Raw genomic sequence first — 24955 nt, 5'->3', positions numbered from 1 at the left:
AATATTTGGCTTCTTAGGTTTTCATCAGGTGACAACAAATGTCACAACTATAGCTAGTGCACCATGGGACAGACATATATAGGAGACTATTCAGAAGTTATAATACCAAAAATGGCACACTTGACCTCAAATATAGAAATCATACAAAAATATATTGTTTTATTATACAGATGTAGTTGATTTTACTGTTGTAATTATCTGGTTGTCTTGAAATGTGTCAACTGGATAACTGACACAGAGAAGCCAATTTTGTATTTAAAATGTTATGTGGTGTCATTGCAATTGATACCGCCGAAAGCGACACCCTGCGATAGTTGGTAACACATTGCAAGAATTCCTTGGATGCTGATAGTGGTCACACAAGACACTGCCATGGACAATGGTGCACACCTGTTGGGTCCGGCCTCCACTGGCTGCTGAAAAGGGCAACCTCTGTGTATTGGATAAAAAACAGACCAACAGCAGTCAAGCAGGCTAAGTTCTTCAGTTGATTGTGGACTGGAGATCACATCACATTGCATCCTGCCTTGCCGACTGTGTTTTCATGTTGATGTATTTTGTTGTTATTCTTGGACTCAGATTTGGGATTGTACTTTGGGACTGACTCAAGTAAAGTAAAGACACATTTACTGACTATTGGCAAAGATTAAGTATTTGTCCTTGTGCAGACCTCCGACAGTCACAGTTCGCTGCTCCACTACTCCTGGCCACCTCCCTTCATATGTTGGTACACCACAGAGGGATAACACATATTACAATTCATTTTTGAGTGAAATTTATATTTAAGATAAGCAGCTGTAACTGTAATAACTTCTGCAGTGCCTAATATCTCTGCCCAGTGTTACAACATTACAGGTCGTGGCAGCCAGTTGTCAGCCGATGATGGCCTAAAAAGCCAAAACAGGGACAGTGAATAAATAAAAAATTGAGCAGAACAGCAAGAAACTGCTTCTTTTCTTTTTCTATTCTAATTGAAAAAATTAATTAAACGTGAAAAAAGTTATTTTTATTCATTACACATGGATCAGTGAGTAAATGTCAAACTGCAAATCCAGTGGTCAGGCATCAAGTGGTGCAAGATTGTTTTCTGTCACATCACTTCCTTGATAATTGAAAATAATTTGTAAACATGAAAGCAGCCAATTTGCAAAAAGATCTGGAGTCCACTTTAAACTGTAGGCCCACCTTGTAAGTGGCTTGGTAAGTAGTCAGTTTAAAGGCTACAGGAGAGCTAGAGAATACCGTCTCCAACAGCAACAAGCCAAGTAGAGCACTGTGTGTGTTCAAACAAACTTTCAGGTTAATGTCAGCTTTAGCTTTACCTTAACCGTACATAAAGAAAGTGGGATTGACTAGTAGATTAGCATTTCACTGTGCTTTATGATGGACAAGGAGATGGATTCAAGAGAGCACTAATTTCTGGTACTTTGTGTAATTTATATTTATTTAGAATCTGCTTTGTACTTAATACTTCAAAGAACAATGAGTGCTTTTCATTCCTGATATCATATACAAGTTTTAAAAAAGTTACAAGGGAAACTGTAGCAAGGAATAAGTACAATTTGTTGTAAATTTCCAAGAAAGGGTCAGCCTTCTGAGGACTTGAAATAACACGGAAGAGAATGAGACTGCCTGAGCACTTGGGAGCGCTCTGTTTTTCTGTAGCTTTATGAAGCAGCTTCTAAATATAAATATAAATTTCACACAGTATCAGATATTAGTGCTCACTTGAATTCTTCACCTGATCTACTGCAGAACCCCCAAAGCCCTTTAACAAAATACATCACATGTACAAACTGGAATGTACAAACCAAGAGTAAGAGCCACCCAGATAGTAATGTTAAAAGCAAATTGAGAGGCAATTGAAAGCACATAGTTCTAGCAAGCAAACCAACTCTATCTGTGGATCACAGTTTCAGGTATAGTCCCCAATGGATTACATCCAGTGCAGCAAGAGTGAACCAAAATGACAAAATTTCTGGATGGAGTATGACTGTTTCTGGAATCCTGAATGATAACACATCATCATGAACTGCTTTACTGTAATGATTAACAGAAGTTTAAACTGTTTCAAAAATGAGTGAGCAACAGACAGTTTTCCATGTAAATTAGCTGATATTAGTTAAAGGATGCTCTGGACATTAGTCACTACACCATATTCCCCAGGGCATTGGGAGCAATGCACACACACACACACACACACACACACACACACACACACACACACACAAATGCTACCCTTTATTTCCCACACAAGAATGCATTAATCAGCAGGGTGTGAACACTGTTCCGGCCCACTCTTCATGTATCCACTATTAACGATTACTTGTCCATTGTAGGTATGGCAGTTTGTCATGCTGACTGAACAGTGGTATTACACACATAGCAGGCAGATGTGAATAAAGTCTGATGACAAGCAGGCAACTTTGGACAGTATGGAGTTTCACACCTGTAGTATTTTTTGTGCTGTTCAGCAGTTGCATACATCTACAAACACTGGATTCCAGTAGTCTTAAATATGTGGGAATAACATTTGTTGACACAGAGGTAACTTTCACTACTTATTCATTTATTTATTCATTCATTCACACATCATGTTTTGTAAGTCCCATCACAAAGGATAGCCTTCAGGAATGTGCAGCAAGTCAAGCTATACATTAACAAGGAGAAAGAACCCCAGATGTCTTATTCTCTAACGTAACAGTAGGTCTATACTAACAACCCAAACTGTGTTACTCTAATGGCACTGATAATTACAGTAATTATTTTATATATTTGTGTGCTATATTAGGAGAAAAACTGCTCCTCTTTGTCTTTTCCTGGCCTTATCCTGTATCGTCACAGGGCCAGCATGTTAACGTGTGTTTTGCAATGTTGGCGGTAGATGATGGGTGAATGCCCTTCCTGTTGCCACAGCCAAATTAGATTAGATTAGATTAGTACTTGTTCCATAGATCATGAATATGACACTTCGTAATGATGTGGAACGTGTCAGGCTAATAAAAGGTGTCTATACAAGATATTACATTAGACAAACTATTACATGACACTCAATATTTTTAATTTTATTTACTTTTTTTTTTTTTTTTTTTTTTGTGGCATTTGGAAATTACCCACTTACTATATCCAAAAATTCATCTAATGAGTAGAAGGAGTTGCTATTAAGAAATTCTTTTAATTTCCTTTTAAATGCTATATGCCTATCTGTCAGACTTTTGATGCTATTAGGTAAGTGACCAAAGACTTTCGTGGCAGCATAATTTACCCCCTTCTGAGCCAAAGTTAGATTTAACCTTGAGTAGTGAAGATCATCCTTTCTCCTAGTATTGTAGCCATGTACACTGCTATTACTTTTGAATTCGTTCGGATTGTTAATAACAAATTCCATAAGTGAATATATATATTGTCAGGCTACAGTGAAGATTTCTAGCTCTTTAAATAAGTGTCCGCGGGATGATCTTCGATGAGCTCCAGCAATTATTCTGATTACACGCTTTTGTGCAATGAACACTCTTTTACTCATTGATGAGTTACCCCAGAATATGATGGCATACGAAAGCAGAGAATGAAAATACACATGGTAAGCTAATTTACTCAGATGTATATCGCCAAAATTTGCAATGACCCTAATAGCATAAGTAGCTGAACTCCAACGTTTCAGCAGATCCTCAGTGCGTTTTTTCCAGTTCAACCCCTCATCAATGCATACACCTAGAAATTTTGAATATTCTACCTTAGCTACCGATTTCTGATTGAAGTCTATATTTATTAATGGGCTCATTCCATTTACTGTGTGGAACTGTATATACTGTGTTTTGTCAAAGTTTAATGAGAGCCCATTTGCAGAGAACCACTTAATGATTTTCTGAAAAACATTGTTTACAATTTCACCAGTTAATTCTTGTCTGTTGGGTGTGATAGCTATACTAGTATCATCAGCAAAAAGTACCAGCTTTGCATCTTCTGTGACCGATGGATTGGTAGAGGCGGACCAATTCCATGGCCTCCACGCTCTCCTGACCTCAACCCTGTTGACTTCCATTTATGGGGGCATTTGAAAGCTCTTGTCTACGCAACCCCGGTACCAAATGTAGAGACTCTTCGTGCTCGTATTGTGGACGGCTGTGATACAATACGCCATTCTCCAGGGCTGCATCAGCGCATCAGGGATTCCATGTGACGGAGGGTGGATGCATGTATCCTCGCTAACGGAGGACATTTTGAACATTTCCTGTAACAAAGTGCTTGAAGTCACGCTGGTACATTCTGTTGCTGTGTGTTTCCAATCCATGATTAATGTGATTTGAAGAGAAGTAATAAAATGAGCTCTAACATGGAAAGTAAGCGTTTCCGGACACATGTCCACATAACGTATTTTCTTTCTTTGGTGTGTGAGGAATGTTTCCAGAAATTTTGGCTGTACCTTTTTGTAACACCCTGTATATTAAGAACAGCAGAGGACCCAAGACCAAACCTTGCGGCACCCCAGTCTTGATTGTTCCCCAGTTTGAGAAATCACCAGTTTTTTGCATATTATGTGAACTGTTCATTTCAGCTTTCTGCACTCTTTCAGTTTGGTATGATTTAAACCATTTGAGCACTGTCCCATTCATACCACAATACTTGAGCTTATCTAGAAGTATTCCATGAGTTACACAATCAAAAGCCTTTGATAGATCACAAAAAATCCCAACAGGTGACTTCCGGTTATTCAGAGCATTTAATATTTCATTAGTGAAAGTATATATAGCATTTTCCTTTGAGAAACCCTTCTGGAAACCAAACTGACATTTTGTTAAAACTTTATTTTTACAAAGGTGTGAAGCTACTCTACAATACATTACTTTTTCAAGAATTTTGGATAAGGCAGTTAGAAGAGAGATTGGACGGTAGTTGTTGACATCAGTCGTATCCCCTTTTTTATGCAGTGGTTTAACAATGGCATACTTCAGTCTATCTGGGAAAATGCCCTGCTTCAGAGAGCTATTACATATGTGGTTAAGAATCCCACTTATTTCTTGGGAACAAGCTTTTATTAACCTGCTGGAAATGGCATCAATTCCATGTGAGCTTTTATTCTTGAGAGAGTTTATTATCTTCCTAATTTCAGGAGGAGAGGTGGGTGGAATTTCAATTGTATCAAATGGTGTGAGTAAGGCCTATTCCATTAACTGCCATGCTTCTTCTAATGAACATTTACATCCTATTTCTCATTGTTGAGTCATTAATTGAATGCACAACTTTGGAGGGTAGTTTTGAATAACTGAATGGAGCTATGTTATACACTGTAACTAGCTGAGCATCATGATCAGAAAGCCCATTCACAACAGGACAAGAATTTATGTTTTTAAACCTATCTTGGTCTATAAAAATGTTATCTATCAATGTGCTGCTGTCCTTTACTACCCGAGTAGTAAAATTAATGACAGGTGTCAAATTGAAAGAAACGAGCATGAGAAAAACAGCTATTTTCACACAGGGCACTGTCTCTTCTACTATACCACTATGCAGCTGTTTTTAACCTAATAATCCAAACAAAGCATTTATACAGTTTTACACAGATTGCTATCCGCTACCTATGACAGAATCAGAATAATGCAAATATTAGTTACTTGAAGTTTACATTCCGGAGCTTAAATATTGGTATGAATAGCAGAAGTGGCTAATGTGGTATTCTTTTTCGTTCATTTTGAATATCATATTTACCCGACATTACGAGATTTTCCCCCAAATTCATTATATATATATCGTCTTACATTTCGCTGTGAGGCATTGATCTCCGACGTCAACATTTTTACATTGTGTAATAGAATAACATAGCGGTCTTCTTACATCTGTAGACCAGGTTTTGGAAGCAACAAGCAGATTTGACAATTTCGGAAAGGTGTGATGAACTGCAGCGGCACTTGGGGAGGGTAGCTGCAATGAGTTTAAATTTTATCTCGTTGGTAGCTGTGGGCAAGCTGCGAAATTCGTCGTGCTGCCAGCTGTGGGAAGGTGTCCTGCATACCTTGGTGTACGTGAACCTACACCACGTTCGAACTGCAGTTCTGCCGAATCCAAGTGCAGTCAGAACTGAACTGACCTTACAGGTGGACGAATATTAAGCAATAGTATACACCTCTAAAACAAACAAATTAATTATAAAATAAATATTTTCGGATATAACAACCAAAACTCAGAACAATAAATGGAACACGAGGTTCAATCTTATTGCTACAACATTGTTGATTTTCAACTTTGGCGACAAATGATGAAGCGCTGTGTCGTGGTCCGAGTTTTACCGATTCAACGGTATGGAGCTGTGAAAATATCATTTTGTCATTAATTTTGCTTAATGCTGTGAGAACAGTAAACTTGTAGTAGAGTGGGCGCGCTAGTGATGAGGAGCTCGTGAATGAGTCGTTCAAATGAACGCTTCACTCCAGTGAAGTGTGAACTAACCACTCAATTTCAATGAACTGGCACTTCAAACTTCACAGATAGCACACTCCACACTTTTGTCTAGTTCACTCACTCTCTTCCACTACATCGACGCTACGTCACTCATTCTCCCTTCACTTCAGTCCTCCCTCTACTGCCTGTCGACGAATCGCGCGGTGAAATACACTTAGAGCAACAGTTGCACTTTGCTTTCCCATCACCTAAACCGGCGAAGAAACCCCAAATTTCACTACTTTTAGGCGATCGTGAGTTGCTCGCCATTGTATAAGCGTGAACAGAAACAAAAACTGCTTTCCGAATAAAATAATGAGGGATTTTACCTGAAATCGTACCAATGACTACAGGTGACAGTATACGTTTTGAATTTAGAGGGTTATTATTCTCAACAAAAATAAAATATACAGGAAAACTTCTGAATAATTACGTAACGTAGGTATATAGACTTTGTGACAGTGGTAAACATACTCATTCCATTTTGGATTAAATTTTAAAAGGAACATAAAATTGGACTGCATTTCGTTGGCAGCCCTAGTTTTCAGTCCATGAATAAAACAAATAAGGTTTCACTTGGCTGATGAAGACTTTTTTTGGCGCTTCATGAGAAAATGTCGAGCAAGATTAAACGTAATACCTTCTTTATATGTGACATGCTTCTCTGTTTATCTTTCCTTCGTCCCCATCGACCATGCTCTATTTAAGTTAACTCACGTCAAGACACTGTAAAACGCAAAACGTTGCGTGCGCGTTACTGCATAGTTCGGCCATCTGTTGGTAAAATTATGAAGTATTACGAAGCTTTATTGTACCAGCGAGGCGAAGCGAGCGTAGCCGCTGAGCGGCGAATTGGGCAACTTCGCCAGGCTTCCGTACTTCATGAATGAACTACTTCATTTGAACGCTTCACGGCAAAGAGTGAAATGAATGAAGTAGTTCACGGGAATGAACGAGTTCGACCCATCTCTAGGGCGCGCATACTTCAGTCAATCACACAACGCCTCAGTGTAGTCACAGTGTCGCAGGTCTATAGAGCTCTACTGCTTCACCTGCTGCTGTTTGCACTTCGCAGTTGAAGACTGGCAACAGCGCTAGCAGCTCTCGGGCATCTTACGCCGATTCAACTACAGATTAGCAACTTTCTACGGCCTTTGTCGAAAACTACTTGAGTATCAGCGTCATAAAATGTATCTAAGAAAACGCCACAACTCTGTATAGTAGACAGTCTTAACTTTTGTAGGCAGATCTTTAGATTTTTTTTATTTTGCTTAGTCAGTATATGCTAAAAATTCGTCAAGAGCTTTTTAAAAGAACGGGAGTTATTTTGCTGCAGCCCACAGCTTGCACATCGTCTTACACAGGCGCATTTAACCTGCAGTTGCGCTGCCCCATCTGCCGCAGGGAGCTGGATGATTATACTGTATCGTACCAGCCGAACAACAAAATACAAAACTCGCTTTATATCTGGTGTATAAAACCATATGGCGTAGGTGCACTGTGTCAGAAGAGAAATCGCTAAGCGTTCTGAACGGGTGTATGTTTACATTAAGACTAGCTAGTACGATGTTCTAAGAACCTGAAAGCGCAACATAATATACGCAAACTTTATATGGATACTGACACTTTTGTGTGTCAGTTCTTGTCAGTTTTATATTATATTTTAGAGTAATGTCAGCCATTGGCATATGCATTTTCTGGAATGTCGTCAGGTCAATAGGCGCTATATAATGGATTGTGGAAGGATACTCACGGCCATCATCGTGGCCCATGCCGATGTTGTGGCCAATCATATGGGCCATGGTGCCGGCCAGAAGGTGCGGCTCGTAAGTGTTCACATCGACGCTGATTCCCACGGACTTGGCCGTGCAAACCGTGTCCGGCACCGCCATGCCAGACTCACCGCCCTGGAACGTCTCGCCCCTGCAACACATTCATTTCAACACTGCAGTACTAGGGGATTAAGGCACACTTCTGACATCCTTTATGGAATGTTCTTCTCCCAGAGTGCTCAACAACCAAAGGCGGTTATCTATTCAGAAAGAAACAATACATTCAGTTCTGCACACCTATAGCTTACACACCAATGATACATGCAGGGGAAGGATGGGCATAGTGGCCACTGGTTGTTACTGTACTGTATGGTGCTGCTACACTGCGGCGGACGTGTCATCTATTCCATTGGTACGCCATCTCAGACGTCTTGAAGGTGGAAGCTGTTCTGATCACTTGTTTAAAAATTATTGAATATTTTCGTGTTTCTCAAAGCCCTGATCTAAGATAAGTGTATTCAATTAACTATTATAACCAAACTTTCATTCATAATACAGGCAACTGACAGTAACATTTGAAAAGAGTTGTATTTAGGCTACAAAATGATGTGTCTGTGTAACGCATTGCTCGATTCGTTTAGCTGGTAGTGTGGCATATATGTAATGATGGCGAAGAGGGCAAAGCAGCCACGTCTGTGACCACTATGCCCGACTGTGACCACTTTGCCCGACATAAAGTAAAATATATTTTCATTGAAAAATGATAGTGTTGTATATTGTTTACAAAACTATTGAGGGTTTCAAACAGCTAACCCAGGCCACTGCCTCACTGCATTACATCATGTTATTTACTGAGCATCTCCAAGACCAATAGACTCTATACTTTGGCTGTAAGCCCACAGGATATTGTTCCAATCCCTAAAGCAAATATTATCAAACGAGAAAATAAACGAAAATAAGGAACAGCTGCAGTTTTGACCTCAAGCCCTTTCAAGATGGAACTAGTAGCAACAAAATCAGAAGAAGAAGAAAAGGAAAGACTTAAGAAAATAAAGCTGGAACAGAAAAAAAGAAAAACAGAGTACGAAGAGGTACAAAGGAAGCAAAGAAAAAGTTAAAGGAAAGCAGAAAACGAAATCAAAATGAGTGAAGTGTGCTTTGTTTAATGATTTGGACAGTGACTTGAGCGATACTGATAGCTTTATCTGTGGGGACTTATATTCCAAGTCAGGGGAAAATGAAGGACGGATAAGGTGTTCGGGCTGTTTACGATGTGCACATGAGGCTTGCACCGGGTGTGAAGAAGACGAAGACTGTATTTGTGACATTTGTAAATAAACTCAGTGTGAAACTTTCTTTTTCTACGATGGTAATAATGTTTTTATTTTGAAAATACACTTTCATTTAGTATACAAATTCAGTTTAAATTTTATATCGGGCAAAGTGGCCATTTGGTAGGGATAGAGTAATATACATAAAATTTACCGAGATAAAGTCAAAATAAAAATTGCCTTATGTAGCTAAAAATGTAGGAGAAACTTCGAGAACATAAGATATCCATGTTTATGATAATTTAAAGCGGAAAAAACTCCTTCTTGAGCTCATGAAGCAACTGGGTTCATCACATTTACACTACGAATCATTGCAAAACATGCAAAGAGACAAATCAGTAAGTTGATATATTTTGTGTACTTTTTCTCATTCAATAATGTAGTATGGATAATGTTCTCGTCGCGCGATGAGATGTCAGTCGTCAGAGATCCGGCGCTGTGGGCGTTTGCAACACGAGTAACGAAGTGAAGGTGTCAAACCTACAACAAGCATCTGCTCCAAGCAGAACTGACGGAAGAAACAGGAATTCATAGCCATAGTATTTCGAAGCAGCGAGAGCCAGTAGGACTGCAGCATTTTGGGGAACCTCCAAACTGACGACTTAAGGCAATCTGTGTTGTCAGTCGTGTTGAATATTTTGAAATGATGAAGTCGTGCGCGTTTGTAGCAGATTCTGGGACCAAGAGGGAAATTTTTATTGTTACTTATCATAAATATTTGGCCGCTTTTTCCGAATATGTCGCGATTTCCAAGGATGTCGTTAGGCCGAGCCTAAGAGGACAGTTTAAATTGCTGCAATTGAAACGAGCAGCAGTGATACTTATATTCTTCGTTGTCACAAATATTTAGCTCTCTGAGAAGAGGAGGAGAGAGCAGACTTTGTGCATACAAGAAGTAAGGTGCCTCTTATGTCACTTCCGTTTGGAGCAGATGCGTGTTGTAGGGTTAAAGTCTTGTGTGACACAGTCCTTGCGAAAAGCATTAGCAGCTTCATTGTTAGCGTGCTGCCAGTTCAGGCGGTTAGTAAGTCGCCTAATCCAAAAGACCACAATACACTGACGGAAAACGAAAGTGTTAAACCATGAACACCTTGACCATATGATAGCAAACTGCCAGTATTTCATCGTCAGGTCGTGCTTTTGCAGTTAGTGGGGGCCCTGGTTCGGTTCCCGGTATGATCGGTGATTTGGCCCCACTCGGGACTATGTGTGTGTGTGTGTGTGTGTGTGTGTGTGTGTGTGTGTGTGTGTGTGTGCGTGCGTGTGACGCACAAGTCACTGAAGTGGTGTGAAATAAAAAGACTTGCAACGGGCGGTCAAACTCTCCAGAAAGTGACTCCCAGCCATACCCAAATTTCGTTTCCTATATTTCCATATCTGTGTTGTGTGTTGATTAAATTGTCTTCCTTATTCTTAGTATTTTCAATCATGAAAAATGCCATACCTACAGACAGAGAATGGTCTGAGTATATTATTGAAGGGTGCCTATATGATAGTTTGCAGTGGGAGGGATGGGGAGGGGCTAGACCGGGGCATTTTAATATTTTGGAAGCTGAATGGCGATTAGTAAGTAGCCATAAAGAGTTCCAGTTCAGACCCTGTTAAAACTTGCGTAATACCGATGTTTAAATCATTTTCTTGAAATAAAAATACTTGATAACGCCGTATGTTTTCCTTTCCCTCGCCCCTGAGATTGGACCCCCTTTGCTACCGTGTGTTTATTCGAGCTTTTCAGGTAGAGATCGCAACACAGAAGGAGCAGAGGATTTGCAGCCTATCGCTATCTCCCGGACCTTGAGAAAGACCTAATCACTGCCATAAGGGACATGGAACCATCATACAAACAAATTGCACCGACAGATTCAACTCCTGGAATCATGTGTGCAAATTGTTGTCTGGAGGTTGGGTGTTGCTGCCTCTAGATCACGAAGTCCCGGGTTCGTTTCCCAGTTGGGTGTGAGATTTTAGGGTTCTGGCTATCCGTTTGGTCCTATTTACTTCATCTCATCTTCATCACAAGGACGCATAAGTGCAATAGGTGCACGAAGAATGGTTACGAGACAGACTCAATATAATTGTATAGTAAGACGAATAGGCTGCGACCCTGGAAGGAGGACTACACCATCAGAAGATAGTAAGATTGTTTGTGTGATACTGTCTAATGATAACGGTGTCATTCAAAAATCGGAAACTCGCATCGTTACCACAGAAGTTTGCGATTCTCGCTGCGGTCCACACCAACAAATGGGAGGCACTGGCTCCCAACTCCACAGCGCGCCCACACATATACAGCCGAGCAGAGGAAAAATGGTTCAAATGGCTCTGAGCACTATGGGACTTAACTTCTCAGGTCATCAGTCCCCCAGAACTTAGAACTACTTAAACCTAACCAACCTAAGGACATCACACGCATCCATGCCCGAGGCAGGACTCGAACCTGCGACCGTAGCAGAGTAGAGGAAGGCTCTGCCCAGTTCGTGACCTCCGATCAAGAAGACAACATCGTCTAGTCAGGACTCATGTGTTACTTATCTTAGATGGAACTCTAAGCTTTATACTTCAAAGAAGAGTTTAGTAAATGTGTGTGTCAAGCGATGCTTTAATATTCAAAGACCGCTGTAAATATTCGTACATAATTGTGGCGATGGACTGTATAAAGATAAGTAAATTTTTTTATCATTTTTGTAAAAAGTCAACTAATTTTTCCTATGTTGTAGTTCCGACAAATCATCTCCCAGAACAATCAGAGAATCCACACTTATGATTGGACGGTTGTACCATCAGGTAATAACAGTACGAGCGACTGTAACGAACAGACGGATGACAGCAGCTAAACTGCAGATAGAGGATACAGGCAATGTAAAAGTCAGTAACTAATTACTTTAAGTTGCCATGAGATCTCGAGCTGGCGAGCCTTGTTAGATATCGAGATGCCTTGTTAGATCTCCATTTGCCATGCCTTGCTTACCACTTCCACCACACCACGGACAACAGAGACTTTTATGGTGTAGATCTGGGGTTATCTAAGACTGCGAGTGACATATTGCTGTGTGTATCAACGAATGTTGCTTCTGTTTGTTACAGCAAGATTGATACCAACGTTTCCATAGACGAAATCGTGAAAGATCACAGGAGACAGCGCTTATCCAGACACATACTTCTCGAACTCCTGAGATCATGTACACAAAACGTAGTCTGGAATTCAGCGTTGCTGCCTCTAGATCTTGGGTTTGATTCCCAGTCGGGATGAGATTTTTGGGTGCTGATTATTCGTGTGGATATAAATGAAAGAATAGCCTCAGGGTCAAGATGTCTGTACTCACTAAGCAACCCACTCAAAAGTAAAGCTTTGTCAATCACCACAAAGATGAAGATATACAACACTATCATCTGCCCCATAGTACTGTACGGTTCAGAAAGCTGGACGCTTACAAAGAATGAAAGAGAAAAACTGAATGTATCGAAAGAAAAGTAATGAGAAAAATCTGGGGACCTGTGTTAGAGAATGGCGTATGGAGAATTCGAAAGAAAAATGAAATTTATCTGTTAATGAAGCAACCCACTATCATCCAGAAATTAAAAAGTAGGAGACTGCAATAGGCTGGACATGTGGCCAGAATGGAAAACAAAAGAATCACCAAGAAAGCATTTGAAGATTCTCTCCAGGCAACAAGACCATTGGGCCGACCTCGTACAAGGTGGAAAGATGACATAGAGAAGGACATCACAGTATTAGCAATTTCCGCAGGGCGGAGAGAAGCCGGTCGCAGGTTCGAATCCAGCCTCGGGCATGGATGTGTGTGATGTCCTTAGGTTAGTTAGGTTTAAGTAGTTCTAAGTTCTAGAGGACTGATGACCTCAGAAGTTAAGTCCCATAGTGCTTAGAGCCATTTGAACCATTTTTTGGAGAGAGGCTGCGAGAGACAAAGGGCGGTGGAAGCAGAGCGTTGATGCAGCACTTGGTCTACAGGGGCCGTGATCGCTGAGAAGAGAGAAGAGAGAGAGTATTCGTGTTGCCCTAATTATTTAATCTCATTTTCATCACAAAGACGCACAAGTCACCGAATGGCCAAGTGCGGCTGGACACCCCCAGACGGTGTCTCGCAGCAAATAATGCCATGCATTTTTCATTTTCCCTGGAAACATGGCGTGGAGATCTATTGAAAAATACTGTGTAAAGTGGACGCCATCGGTTTTGACGGGATCAGCAAATACAGTCTTGGTTGGAGATAAAGCTTAACTATCGATTCTCGCTACCAAGGATAAAAACTTATCTATCGGTTCTGGAGAGCCAAGGTTTGTATATAATTGAGTTTCATGGCTTCATCTTTTTTGTTAAAATCGTCACTATGCATATATATTTCGATGGCTTCTATATATGGTCGTGGATAATAGTCTGTCATCACAGATATAATTTTTATGTTCTTTCAGTCTTGTATTAACGCTTCTCTTGGTAGTTAAAATGTAGACCTTTCCACAACTACACGGAGTCTCATATATTCCACTTGCTGACAGAGAAGGGCGTTTGTCCTTTATACAGGGTGTTACAAAAAGGTCCGGCCAAACTTTCAGGAAACATTTCTCACACACAAATAAAGAAAAGATGTTATGTGGACATGTGTCCGGAAACGCTTAATTTCCATGTTAGAGCTCATTTTAGTTTCGTCAATATGGTACTGTACTTCCTCGATTCACCGCCAGTTGGCCCAATTGAAGGAAGGTAATGTTGACTTCGGTGCTTATGTTGACATGCGACTCATTGCTCTACAGTACTAGCATCAAGCACATCAGTACGTAGCATCAACAGGTTAGTGTTCATCACGAACGTGGTTTTGCAGTCAGTGCAATGTTTACAAATGCGGAGTTGGCAGATGCCCATTTGATGTATGGATTAGCACGGGGCAATAGCCGTGGTGCGGTACGTTTGTATTGAGACAGATTTCCAGAACGAAGGTGTCCCGACAGGAAGACGTTCGAAGCAATTGATCGGCGTCTTAGGGAGCACGGAACATTCCAGCCTATGATTCGCGACTGCGGAAGACCCAGAACGACGAGGACACCTGCAATGGACGAGGCAATTCTTCGTGCAGTTGACGGTAACCCTAATGTCAGCGTCAGAGAAGTTGCTGCTGTACAAGGTAACGTTGACCACGTCACTTTATGGAGAGTGCTACGGGAGAACCAGTTGTTTCCGTACCATGTACAGCGTGTGCAGGCACTATCAGCAGCTGATTGGCCTCCACGGGTACACTTCTGCGAATGGTTCATCCAACAATGTGTCAATCCTCATTTCAGTGCAAATGTTCTCTTTACGGATGAGGCTTCATTCCAACGTGATCAAATTGTAAATTTTCACAATCAACATGTGTGGGCTGACGAGAATCCGCACGCAATTGTGCAATCACGTCATCAAGACAGATTTTCTGTGAACGTTTGGGCAGGCATTGTTGGTGATGTCTTGATTGGGCCCCATGTTCTTCAATGGAGCACATCATCATGATTTCATATGGGATACTCTACCTGTGCTGCTAGAACATGTGCCTTTACAAGTACGACACAACATGTGGTTCATGCACGATGGAGCTCCTGCACATTTCAGTCGAAGTGTTCGTAAGCTTCTCAACAACAGATTCGGTGACCGATGGATTGGTAGAGGCGGACCAATTCTATGGCCTCCATGCTCTCCTGACCTCAACCCTCTTGACTTTCATTTATGGGGGCATTTGAAAGCTCTTGTCTACGCAACCCCGGTACCAAATGTAGAGACTCTTCGTGCTCGTATTGTGGACGGCTGTGATACAATACGCCATTCTCCAGGGCTGCATCAGCGCATCAGGGATTTCATGCGACGGAGGGTGTATGCATGTATCCTCGCTAACAGAGGACATTTTGAACATTTCCTGTTACAAAGTGTTTGAAGTCACGCTGGTACGTTCTGTTGCTGTGTGTTTCCATTCCATGATTAATGTGATTTGAAGAGAAGTAATAAAATGAGCTCTAACATGGAAAGTAAGCGTTTCCGGACACATGTCCACATAACATATTTTCTTTCTGTGTGTGAGGAATGTTCCCTGAAAGTTTGGCCGTACCTTTTGGTAACACCCTGTAGATCGGAGTGCTTGACATACTTGCTTAGTTGGCCCAAATACCGGTCTGATGTCACGATTCTGCAAAATCATGCCGACTTGATCAGCTAGTTTTTTGATACAAGGGAGAGAAACAGTGTTCTTCCATCGTTGTGTTTTATCGTTGTCCTTTTTCCCAATGTTATTCGGTCGCAGAACCCTATTCATTCCTTTGTCTGAATAGCCATTCTTTTCGAAAACCTGCTTCAGGTATTTTAATTCGGCATCGAGATGTTCCAGGGTGCAAATTGTTTTATCTGTGTCATCAAGACTTTTAATGGCACCTCTCTTTTGTTGGGGTGATGGTTGGAGTTTTTATGCAAATATCTGTTCGCATGTGTGACTTTATGTTATGTTTCAACCTTCCGTCAGCCTGTCTGATAACCAAAATATCCAGGAAGATTATTGCGTTATTTTCTCCGTCCCCATGGTAAACTGCATATTTGGTTTTATACCATTCAAATAACAAAAGAATTCTTCTAAAGCTTTTTTACCATGAGATCAAACCACGAACGTTTCATCGACAAACCGATACCATCGACATGGTTCCTTATTTGCATTTTCTAGAGCTGGCTGTTCGAATTTTCCGAAGCCAAAACATTATCTGTTATGACAAGCTATTATCCACGACTATATAAAAAGCCGTCGGAACATATAAGCATAGTGATAATTTTACAGAAAAGAAGAAGCCATGAAACTGAATTATACAGAGGGGTAAAAAAAAAAAATGTATCCACTGTTTAAAAGTCCATAACTTGCAAACTAATTGCAGGAGTTGTCTCATTTTTGGTGAAAGTGTAGCTTAAAGTCCAGTTTAAAGATATCATTGTAGGTGTTCGAAATGGTCACCATTAACATCCACACACAAACGATGCCGCCGAACTGCAGCACGAACTACTGACTGCAACGTGTTCAGTTGGATATTTGCACATGAATGTACGATGGATTCTCGAAGCTCATCCAATGTGCGTGGCTTTTGTCGATAAACGATGTCCTTTATTGTTCACCATAGATAAAAGTCCAGAGGAGTTAGGTCTGGGGAACGTGGTGGATACTCCACAGCACCTCTATGGCCTATCCATCTTCCTGGTAGTTTTTCGTCGAGATACGCCCTAACACGATTTTGGTAGTGGGCTGGGGCACCATCTTGTTGAAAGTAAACTCTTCCGTCTCCATACAAGTCTCGGATGGCAAGTAAAATGGATGTCTGAAGCTTGTGAAGGTACACCTCACCGGTAACTGTGCCGTCAAAGAAGAATGGCCCAATCAAGCACCGGGAGGACAACCCAAACCACACATTTACTCCTGGCAAATTCACGGCTTTGTCTACATGGACGTTCGGATTTTCGGCGGCCCAGTAGATGCATTTGTGGCGATTTACTGTACCACTAACTGTGCCTCATCAGACCACACAATCATCTCTGCAAACTCTTCATCGTTGCGCGCCATGTTAGTAAACCACTCGCAGTACTCCATTCTACGATCTGAGTCGTCCTCGTTCATTGCGTGTAGCAATCCTTTGATACTCATTTCGCCATTGCCGTTGAACCTCATTAATGTTTTAGTACTTAAAATACCACTTCAAAACTGACTTCCTTGCATCGAATGTAAGCCTTGCGCCAGCCATGTTTACTTGAGTATCTAAGTGCAACTAAGAACAAAACACTGACTATGTGGCGACTGTCATCTGACAAAACAAAACAACGCAATACAACGCTTGTGTGGCGATTGCCGGAACTACAAACTATTACACTACCAAAGATGAGACAACTCCGTCAATTAGATTGTCAGTTATGGACTTTTAAATAGTGGGTACATTTTTTTGGACCCCTCTATATATGGCAAGTGGCTTTGTAGAACCGATAGATATGTTTTTATCCTTGGCGGGCGACAATCGATAGTTAAGTTTCATTTCTGGAAAAGATTTTTTCTGCTGATCACTTGTAAATTCGGCCACGCCTACTTTACACAGTAATTACATAGCTTTCCGACGTCCGTCTCGTCAGCTATCAAGACTCAGCGTCGTCAGGACCACCTCCGTATATGTCCAGCGCAGCTCTGACGAAACCGCAGGAACCGAAAAGTTTCTTCGACCACGACCATACAGCCCGGAAGACTCAAAAGCAACTGCACCTCATACTGATGGTGATGATCGAAATCAAGTACTATTGTAATGAAAGTGTAATAATTTAATACCTCTTGTATAAAGAGATAAACATCTGGCTGCTACTTCATGGCTTAACACTTTCTATTTCCGTTAGTATGTATGGGGTAGAGACGGTAGAGACAATGGTGTCTTAACGTAAAGAACGATATGACTCCACTACAACCTCCTTACTGTAAGCCAGCAATAACTTATTTTAAGCTACTCGTCTCTAAAAGTTACTTTTTGTAGGCAAAATCGAAGACCAATTTGCGACTTACGTGAGAAGCTGCGTAGTGTCCTTGTCGACCTTGAAGATGTTGCGGGACGTGTAGTCGTTGAAGTTGAGCAAAGCGCGGCTGATGTCTTGGCCCTTGTCGATAGGGGCTTGGTTCGTTCCCTGCCAGGTTTCGATGTACACGACGGACACCCTCGTGTTCAGCGTCCGAAAGTACTGAAACACAAGGACGTTCACTCTCCGATATGCACACAGATTTGAAGAAAAAACAACAGTTTAAACATAAAACAGCAGTATATTACCTGAAAATTACTTCTTCATCACAGACATGAAGAGACGTGAATTATCGCTTAGCTGAGCACACGACTCATCGAACATTTGTGGCACCTTAAAATCACGTGCAGGATCGGGGTTCATCAACATGTACATACAGCGTAGTTATAATTAATCTTTCGCTACTTGAGAGGGCCCCAATGACAAACGGGTGATTGTAGGGCAATGAAACTTTGTGGAAACATTTGTAAGGACACGCGGAAGAGAAATAACGAGCAAACCACTCACAGAAAAAAATTTCAGTTTCCACATGAGATGGTAATATTTGTTAACTGCGTTCCATGTTTACGTTTCAGGTTACAGACATTGCTCAATGTGACGACCACCTGCATCCACGACGGCCTGAAAGCACCATATAGATTGCTCTTACTGCTGCCCGAAACAACGGTGGACCATGGGATGTACAGTTGACGACACATCTCGTGCACTATTTGAAGATCGCACGTTGCTTCGAGCATTCTCAGCTATGGCAACAGTAACTTCAATAGTTTGTGGCGCAATTGGCTGTCGACCTATCCCAGCGGCAATTTCCAAATGGCCAGTTAATTCGAACCCCCGAATCATGTTTTTCAAGCTTCTTGCGGAAAGAGGACCTCTCCGCATTCCTTTAAAGCGTCGATACTCGCGAAGAGCAGTAACACTATTGCTGTTTCTTTAAAGTCATTACCTCCATTAGACTGTTGTTTATTTACAGTGCTACATTTACACTTACACAATCATGATTTCGGCCTACGCCTGAGATGGCATACTGTCTTAGGCAATTTATGTCTCTTAAAACACTCGATAATGGCACTTTGAAGCAGAAATCATGATTGTGTAAGTGTAAATGTAACACTGTAAATAAACGACAGTCCAATGGCGGTACTGACTTTAAAGAAATATATTATGACTGTGGCTCCACATTATGAAAAAGTTACTGTTACTGTTTTTTTGATAAAACAGCTTTATGAGTGAAGTCCTACTCACCATGGCCAGACCCATGTTGACTTTCTGCAAGTATAATGCAGACAGATGCTTGTGTTTCAACCTTATGTCGCCGTACCAGTGCCGGCGCCTATCGGCAATTCATGAAACTAACCCTACTAACAACGCAAATCCTGCAGTGCACATCATTCGTATGAAGTTTGGTACCCATGCAGTTATTAGTTTTCCGTCTATACTGGCTCAAGAAGCGAAAGTTTAATCATAACCACCCTGTATATTTTACGACTGGCAATGTTAGACTGTTGAGGTTAACATTATTTTATTGTGTGTGGAAGACTGTGTGTGTGTGTGTGTGTATGTGGTTACACTTACTTTTACAGAGTCCACATTATCTTCACCGCAAAACTGCACTTTAAAATTTGCACTGTCACTGATTGCAAGATAGGAAAACAAGATGGTGAACCGGTGAATGTGCTCAAAGTCTAGGACCAAAACAAGATTCAAAATTTCCTCCTAGAACACATTCAAATGTTTCTCCATTTTGTTTTCGCATCTTGTAAACAGTGACACAATGTAAGTTTTAAAGCGCATTGTCACAATGAAGGTAATGTGGACATCTGTAAAAGTGTAAACATTTTGGACACACACACACACACACACACACACACACACACACACACACAATACACTTTCACATAGAGTAAAGTAATGTTAACCACATTAGTCTAACATTTCCAGTCGGTAATTTTTGATATAAATAAGTTTTTCTTACTAATTTCTCTACGGTTGCAGACCCTCCTTTAGTAACATGAATAACACACCTTTCAAAGGTAACAGGGATGACTCCTCACCCCAAAGTTTTATTTTGCATAAAATTACAACTTTACAAAACTTACAGAACGGAAATTGATCTGTTTAAAGACATTAACATTTTTATTAACATATAAATACTTTACAGTAATTAGATAACATTTATTACGAAATTGTTCTTTAAGAGAAACAAGTTATGCAAATTTCTTCTCTATGACCATTGCATGCAGGCCTACAACATTTTACACAAGCTACTTTCACTTTTCTGTCTTTATGTCTAGGGCATACATGACATCTTGCTTGCTTCTGCAGTTCTGTGGGCGTCTTTTCCTGGTCTTGTTCTCTTCGCTCCTAAGAGGGAAGCTATATTTTACGAAAGCTCTCGTGGCAAATTTTTCTGTAGGCGCCGTTTCATGTGTGGTGAAGCTAGTTTAAATCCAAGATTTTTTAGCAAAACTTTTCTTTTCACTTTTTGCTGTCATTTTACAAGGAATAGAATAAAAGCATTTATTGCTGCCTGGTCCAGTATTCCATAAAACATCCGAAGTGGCCAGTGTCGTGTACTCTTCCAGACAGAGTACGCATGTACCATTTTGTCAAATACATCCACATCACGTTCGTACTATTATAAAATTCAATGATCTCATGTTTATTTGTTGTCTGGTCAACATCAGGACCACTATGCATTGTAGACGAAAGAACAACAGATTTTCCCTTTTTAGGAGTGAATGAGACAATTTTTTTTCTGATGAAAAGCAAATTCCGACGAAAGCACTTTCTTCTTTCCGTTGGATAGGAAACTTGATGGGGTATCCGCCTTATCTTTCCTCAACGTACCGACAGTTGTCAAATTCTCTTTCAGCAACATGTCTGCCAAAGGTATAGATGTGAACCAATTGTCACAAGTGATATTTCGACCTGTCCCACGAATAGTTCTGGACAGAGTTTTCATATAGTAGTATGTTGGTAGACTTTCATTCTCTTGGTCTTATCATCAAATCTCAGACAATTTAGAAGAAATCTGAACCTCATTTGAGACATAATACATTTGCACACAGATGAGCCACACCACATTTCTTCAGTGTTGAGATGAGCATCTTTTCTGCTTCCTCATATAAAGCAATCCCATTAGAACACATTTTTTTTCCTTGTCCGTATCACCAAGAAACCTCTGGTCAGTATATGTACATTTTTTTCTTTGGATCTCCGCATTTGTATGAGCTACAATCTGATCAACTATTCTTGTATCTGATAATATTTCGAGGGCATCCACCTCCAAGTCAATGTTTTGAGCAAAGCTAACAGCTTTACGAATTTTTACAGTGTTTCTACCTTTCTTAGGCGGCATTTTAGTCCATAACAATCCATCCTTACCCTTGACTGTGTTTGCTGATGATTCCTCCCCCTCCTCCTCCTCCTCCTCATCATCATCACCATCTTCTGACGTCGTAGCTTCAAACTCAGAACTATGTTCAGATTGTATTTCCAAATTATCATCCTCGCTTGAAAATAAGTCATTTTCACTGCAATCGTCGTTGCCTACCTCTCTACTTCTCACAAAGTCCTAAAACCTTGGATCATTCCCATTTACAGATTCCATATGAAATCTAGCAAATATATTTCACCTACGAAAGTGGTAACAGGTGTGACCTATAACCCCAAGAACTATTCGATCTCAAGCAGCTGAACACAACTGACCAGCAGCACGACGGACCAGTGACTGATTTATACAACAATGACGAAAGAATACTCAAGCCTGCCAGAAAAAATACCATTGTTGCCAACTTAACAGAAGAAACAAACCATCGCTGGGGTGACGAATCACCCTTGTTACCGTCCGAGGGAAGTTCGATCATTCATGCAATGACCCCATTTTGTCTGTTTGCCATTTGAATAACAATTATAGACTTTCATCATGGCCTGGGCTCGACATCTTCTGAATAGACATTGCATTGAAGAGTGACAGATTTACAAATCTTTTGTATCTATATATATTCCTACATTCAAATCTACTGTTAGCAGCTGACGCCGCTACTACAGCAACAAAGTTATGTATTATTTTTACTGTTTGGTATTACACACAGAATACGTTAATATCCGAGTCCTCTGTTTACGAACAGCATCTGTCCCTCGTTGCTGTATCCACTAAAGAACCACCCAGCGTGCAAAGCAGTGGCAGAAACTGAAGGAGGTTAACTCACCAGGTCGGCAATGTTGGCGACTTGGATGGCGTCGTGGACGACTTCTGAGCGCATGCTGCCATTCCTCTTCTCGAACTGCAATTGAACAAGCCAAATCTCATATAAAATGTTATACGTTATCGTGTAAACCATGTACCTTGAAAAAAAGAAAAAGCAAGTGGGATTTTTAACAAATACAGAGAACTGCACATCTCTCTATGGGTCCTCTGTATCCACACAGGAAAATAATTCATATTGGTAGCTGCTCAATGTGAAATTGGAAAAATATAACCTTTGTCATGATCTTGAAAGGCAAAACAATTGTATTATAATTCCCCTCAGAATGGATTTTCACTTTGTAGCGGTTTGCGCTCTGTTTTGAAAGTTCCAGGAAGATTAAAACTGTGAACCAGACCAAGAATCGAATATGGAACATTTGCTTTCCACGGCCAACTGCTATACCGATTGAACTTTTTTTAAAAATTTGTTTGTAAGCAGGAAGCGCTAACCGGCTCAGCCACTTCAAAACTTAAAATTATGCTCAAATACACTGAGCTACAACGTCATACAAATGTTGATACAAAGCGTACCTGTTGTTAACACAGCTTTCAAATTATTTACATTAGTGAAAGACTTAGAAAAAAAAAGAAAAAAAGTGACAATACCACTGCGCATTCGTCATTTAGAGTAGTTGAAGCGTCCCTGATTGATTTGTTGCTCAGGTGACATCCTATGGTTAACTGGTCCACGCCCGAAGTCAATGAGCACTCCTGGGGAACACATTTGCTGTTACTGCTTCGCTACTGACAACATAATACTCCTCGCTTCCTTTTATACAGGCGGGTCAACCTCTCGTGCCATCTAGTGGCCAATGCATCACATTAGGGTATCCCGAAACTTTTCATCAGATAGTAACCGCCAAAGAAACTGGAACAGGCATGCATATTAAAATATACAGATACGTAAACAGGCAGAATACGACGCTGCGGTCGGCTACTCCTATATAAGACAGAAAGTGGCTGGATCGGTTACTGCTCCTCCAATGGCGGCTTATCAAGATTTAAGTCAGTTTGAAGGCGGTGTTAGCCCGCATCTCGTGGTCGTGCGGTAGCGTTCTCGCTTCCCACGCCCGGGTTCCCGGGTTCGATTCCCGGCGGGGTCAGGGATTTTCTCTGCCTCGTGATGGCTGGGTGTTGTGTGCTGTCCTTAGGTTAGTTGGGTTTAAGAAGTTCTAGGGGACTGATGACCATAGATGTTAAGTCCCATAGTGCTCAGAGCCATTTGAACCATTTTTTGAAGGCGGTGTTACAGTCGGCGCACGAGCGATGGAACACAGCATCACCGAGATAGCGATGAAGTGGGGATATTCCCGTACGACCATTTCACGAGTGTGCCGTGAATATCAGGAATCCGGAAAAACATCAAATCTCCGCCATCGCTGCGACCGGAAAAAGATCCTGCCAGAACAGGATCAACGACAACTGAAGAGAATCTTTCAATGTGACAGAAGTGAAACCCTGCTGCAGATTTCAATGCTGGGCCATCAACAAGTGTTAGCATGCGAACCATTAAAAGAAATATCATTGATATGGGCTCTCGGAGCCGAAGCCCACTCATGTTTCCTTGGTGACTACACGACACAAAGCTTTACACCTCGCCTGGGCCCGTCAACACCGACATCGGACTGTTGAAGGGTGGAAACATGATGCCTGGTCGGAAGAGTCTCGTTTCAAATTGTGTCGAACGGATGGACGTGTTCGGGTATGGAGACAACCTCATGAATCCAAGGACGCAGCATGTCAGCAGGGGACTATTCGAGCTGGTGGAGGCTTAGTAATAGTGTGGGGTGTGTGCAGTTGGAGTGATATGGGACCCCTGATACGTCTAGATACGACTTTGACAGGTGACACGTATCTAAGAATCCTCTCAAATCACCTGCATCCATTCATATCCATTGTGTAATCCGACGGACTTGGGCAATTCTAGCAGGACAATGCGACACCCCACATTTCCAGAATTGCTACATAGTAGCTCCAGGAACGCTGTTCTGAGTTTAAACACTTCCTCCTGCCATCAAACTCCTCAGACATGAACATTATTCAGCATATCTTGGATGCCTTGCAACGTGGTGTTCAGAAGAGATCTCCACCTCTTCGTGCTCTTACGGATTTATGGACAGCCCTGCAGGACTCATGGTGTTAATTCCCTCCAGTACTACTTCAGACATTAGTCGAGTCCATATCACGTCGTGTTGCGGCACTTTTGCGTTCTCGCGGGGGCCTACACTATTTTAGGCAGATGTACCAGTTTCTTTGGGTCTTCAGTGTAAATCACACTTTTTATGGGATTATTTACAAGTTCTGTTTCATTGCGACTTCTGTGATCTGTGATAATTCTGTGCCAGAGATTATTTGCTCTGCAGTGCTAACAAAGTTCGCCTAAATATCGTTTGTCCATGTAAGCGGTTCACCGAAACTGTTGAACAACCAGAACGCTTACTGAGTCTGACAGTTATTGGTTACAGATCGTATTAATGGTATTCTAGCTTACTTAGCGCTGTTTCTCCGATCCTGTTTTATGTTCTTTTCACTGATTTTTAGTTCAAGAAGATTGTTTCTTTACACTATTTTTTCCTAACATGTTTGTAGGCATTTATGTGAAGTT

General features: G+C 41.1%; 1 protein-coding gene across 3 annotated transcripts in view; it reads right to left on the bottom strand.

Annotated features, from left to right (window-relative positions):
* Window positions 1-24955, bottom strand: part of LOC124787937 (disintegrin and metalloproteinase domain-containing protein 11) — a 1045780-nt gene that overhangs the window by 170350 nt on the left and 850475 nt on the right. For all 3 annotated transcript variants that reach the window (XM_047254929.1, XM_047254930.1, XM_047254931.1), the window contains exons 8-10: window positions 22313-22387; window positions 18088-18260; window positions 8189-8358 (exon numbers count right to left, since the gene is read on the bottom strand). In XM_047254929.1, coding sequence (XP_047110885.1) covers window positions 8189-8358; window positions 18088-18260; window positions 22313-22387 — 418 coding nt within the window. The remainder of the gene's footprint in view (window positions 1-8188; window positions 8359-18087; window positions 18261-22312; window positions 22388-24955) is intronic.

This window comes from Schistocerca piceifrons, chromosome 3 (genome assembly GCF_021461385.2).
Source record: "Schistocerca piceifrons isolate TAMUIC-IGC-003096 chromosome 3, iqSchPice1.1, whole genome shotgun sequence".
Taxonomy (NCBI): Eukaryota; Metazoa; Arthropoda; class Insecta; order Orthoptera; family Acrididae; genus Schistocerca; species Schistocerca piceifrons.
This window is presented reverse-complemented; position numbering and strand designations above follow the sequence as displayed.